Here is a 3,633-nt window from a genome sequence, read left to right as displayed (position 1 = left end):
GGACACCCAGGGACCCACTCCCAGGTAAACCGGACACCCAGGGACCCACTTCCAGGTAAACCGGACACCCAGGGACCCACTCCCAGGTAAACCGGACACCCAGGGACCCACTCCCAGGTAAACCGGACACCCAGGGACCCCCTCCCAGGTAAACCGACACCCAGGGACCTCTCCCAGGTAAACTGACACCTGTGTGACCCACTGTGTAAACCGGACACCTAGGACCCTCCCCAGGTAAACCTGACACCCAGGGTCCCCTCCCAGGTAAACCGACACCCAGGGACCCACTTCCAGGTAAACCGACACCCAGGGACCCTCCCAGGTAAACCGGCCCCCAGGGACCCCCTCCCCAGGTAAACTGGCCCCCCAGGACCCCTCCCAGGTGCAAACCGACCCCAGGACAGGTAAACCGGCCACCCAGGGATCCCCTCCAGGTAAACCGTCCACCCAGGGACCCCCTCCCAGGTAAACCGACCACCCAGGGACCCACTCCCAGGTAAACCGACCCACAGGGACCCCTCCCAGGTAAACCGGACCCAGGGACCCAGGGACCCCTCCCAGGTAAACCGACACCCAGACCCCTCCCAGGTAAACCGACCTCCAGGGTCCCCTCCCAGGTAAACCGGACACCCAGGGATTACTTCCAGGTAAAACCGTCCCACCCAGGGACCCTCCCAGGTAAACCGTCCAACCAGGGACCGTCCCCAGGTAAACCGTCCAACCAGGGACCCCGTCCCAGGTAAACCGGCCACCCAGGGACCCCCTCCCAGGTAAACCGTCCAACCAGGGAACTCCGTCCAGGTAAACCGGCCAACCAGGGGACCCATGCCAGGTAAACCGCCACCCAGGGATCCTTCCCAGGTAAACCGTCCACCCAGGGACCCCTCCCCAAAACCGTCAACCAGGGACCCCGTCCCAGGTAAACCTGGCCAACCAGGGACCCCGTCCCAGGTAAACCGTCCACCCAGGGACCCCTCCCAGGTAAACCGTCCAACCAGCTGACCCGTCCAGGTAAACTGTCACCCAGGGACCCCTCCCAGGTAAACCGCCACCCAGGGACCCCTCCCAGGTAAACCGGCCACCAGGCATCCCTTCCCCAGGTAAACCGTCCACCCAGGGACCCCCTCCCAGGTAAACCGTCCAACCAGGACCCCGTCCCCAGGTAAACCGGCCCACCCAGGGACCCCCTCCCAGGTAAACCGTCCACCCAGGGACCCTCCCAGGTAAACCGGCCACCCAGGGATCCCTTCCCATGTAAAAACCGTCCACCCAGGGACCCTCCCCAGGTAAACCGTCAACCAGGGACCCGTCCCCAGGTAAACCGTCCAACCAGGGACCCGTCCCAGGTAAACCGCCACCCAGGGACCCTGTCCCAGGTAAACCGGACACCCAGGGACCCCTCCCCCAGGTAAAACCGTCCACCAGGGACCTCCCAGGTAAACCGACACCCAGGGACCCCTCCCAGGTAAACCGGACACCCAGGGACCCACTTCCAGTGTCCGGACACCAGGGACCCCCTCCCAGGTAAACCCCGGACACCCAGGGACCCACTCCCAGAGTAAACCGGACACCCAGGGACCTACCCCAGGTAAACCGGACACCCTAGGACCCACTTCCAGGTAAACCGGACACCCAGGGACCCCTCCCAGGTAAAACCCCGGCCACCCAGGATCCCTTCCCAGGTAAACCGTCCACCAGGGACCCCTCCCCAGGTGGCAACCAGGGACCCCGTCCAGGGACCCTCCCAGGTAAACCGGACACAGGGACCCCCCCAGGTAAACCGGACACCCAGGACCCTCCCAGGTAAACCGGACACCCAGGGTCCCTCCCAGGTAAAACTGACACCCGGACCCACTTCCAGGTAAACTGACACTAAGGGACCCTCCCAGGTAAACCGACACCCAGGACCCGTCCCAGGTAAACCGGACACCCAGGGACCCCTCCCAGGTAAACCGGACACCCAGGGACCCCCTCCCCAGAGTAAACCGGACACCCAGGGGACCCCTCCCCAGGTAAACCGACACCCAGGACCCACTCCTGCAACCGACACCTAGGACCCCCTCCAGGTAAACCGGACACCCAGGGACCCACTCCCAGAGTAACCGGACACAGGGACCCCTCCCAGGTAAACCGGACACCCAGGGACCCACTTCCAGGTAAACCGGACACCCAGGACCCCCTCCCAGGTAAACCGACACCCAGGGTCCCCTCCCAGGTAAACCGGACACCCAGGACCCCCTTCCAGGTAAACCGGACACCAGGGTCCCCTCCCAGGTAAAATCCGGACACCCAGGGACCCACTTCCCAGGTAACCGACACCCAGGACCCCTCCCAGGTAACCGGACACCCAGGGACCCCTCCGAGGTAAACCGTGGACACCCAGGGACCCCCTTCCAGGTAAACCTGACACCCAGGGACCCTCCCAGGTAAACCGGACACCCAGGGACCCACTCCCAGGTAAACCGGACACCCAGGGACCCCTCCAGGTAAACCGACACCCAGGGACCCACTCCCAGGTAAACTGTCCACCCAGGGGACCCCTCCCAGGTAAACCGGACACCCAGGGACCCACTCCCAGGTAAACCGGACACCCAGGGACCCACTCCAGGTAAACCGGACACCCAGGGACCCACTCCCAGGTAAACCGGACACCCAGGGTCCCCCTCCCAGGTAAACCGACACCCAGGGACCCCCTCCCAGGTAAACCGTCCATCCAGGGACCCCCTCCCCAGGTAAACCGTCCAACCAGGGACCCCTCCCAGGTAAACTGTCCACCCAGGGACCCACCCCAGGTAAACCGGACACCCAGGGACCCACTCCCAGGTAAAACCGCCCACCCAGGGACCCACTTCCAGGTAAACCGGACACCCAGGACCCACTCCCAAAACCGACACCAGGGACCCACTCCCAGGTAAACCGGACACCCAGGGACCCCCTCCCAGGTAAACCGGACATCCAGGACCCACTTCCCCAGGTAAACCGACACCCAGGGACCCCTCCCAGGTAAACCGACACCCCAGGGACCCACTTGCTTGTAACCGGACACCCAGGGACCCTCCTGGTGCAAAACCTGACACCCAGGGACCCACTCCCAGGTAAACCGGACACCCAGGGACCCACTTCCAGGTAAACTGGCCCACCCAGGGACCTACCCCAGGTAAACCGACACCCAGGACCCACTTCCAGGTAAAACCGGGCCCAACCAGGGACCTACTTCCAGGTAAAACTGCCCAACCAGGGACCCCGTCCCAGGTAAAAACGCCCACCCAGGGACCCACTCCCCAGGTAAACTGTCCACCCAGGGACCCACTCCCAGGTAAACCGCCCACCCAGGGACCCACTTCCAGGTAAACCGTCCACCAGGACCCCCTCCAGGTATACCGTCCACCCAAGGACCCCCTCCCAGGTAAACCGTCCAACCAGGGGACCCCGTCCCAGGTAAACCGTCCACCCAGGGACCACCCAGGTAAACCGGGACACCCAGGGACCCACTTCCAGGTAAAACCGTCCACCCAGGGACCCACTCCCCAGGTAAACCGACAATCAGGGACCCACTCCCAGGTAAACCTTTCTTAATTGCTCCAATAAGTGTAATTGTCTTTATATTAGGAGTTGAGAAATAAAGTTGGCATC

At 63.4% G+C, this 3,633-nt stretch overlaps 1 protein-coding gene across 1 annotated transcript; it reads left to right on the top strand.

Annotated features, from left to right (window-relative positions):
• Positions 1–222: 222 nt before the first annotated feature.
• On the top strand, positions 223–3,561 carry LOC124030968 (basic proline-rich protein-like; the record flags this gene model as incomplete). Its single annotated transcript, XM_046342054.1, has 14 exons — positions 223–264; positions 354–465; positions 605–739; positions 938–1,040; positions 1,132–1,194; positions 1,274–1,465; positions 1,525–1,588; positions 1,650–1,775; positions 2,013–2,186; positions 2,246–2,397; positions 2,548–2,639; positions 2,842–2,974; positions 3,127–3,285; positions 3,376–3,561. Coding segments are annotated over 14 exons (1,733 nt in total), but the record flags the coding sequence as incomplete, so codon positions are not given.
• Between the last annotated feature and the right edge of the window lie 72 nt (positions 3,562–3,633).

Source organism: Oncorhynchus gorbuscha, unplaced genomic scaffold (assembly GCF_021184085.1).
Source record: "Oncorhynchus gorbuscha isolate QuinsamMale2020 ecotype Even-year unplaced genomic scaffold, OgorEven_v1.0 Un_scaffold_19019, whole genome shotgun sequence".
Lineage (NCBI taxonomy): Eukaryota > Metazoa > Chordata > Actinopteri > Salmoniformes > Salmonidae > Oncorhynchus > Oncorhynchus gorbuscha.
This window is presented reverse-complemented; position numbering and strand designations above follow the sequence as displayed.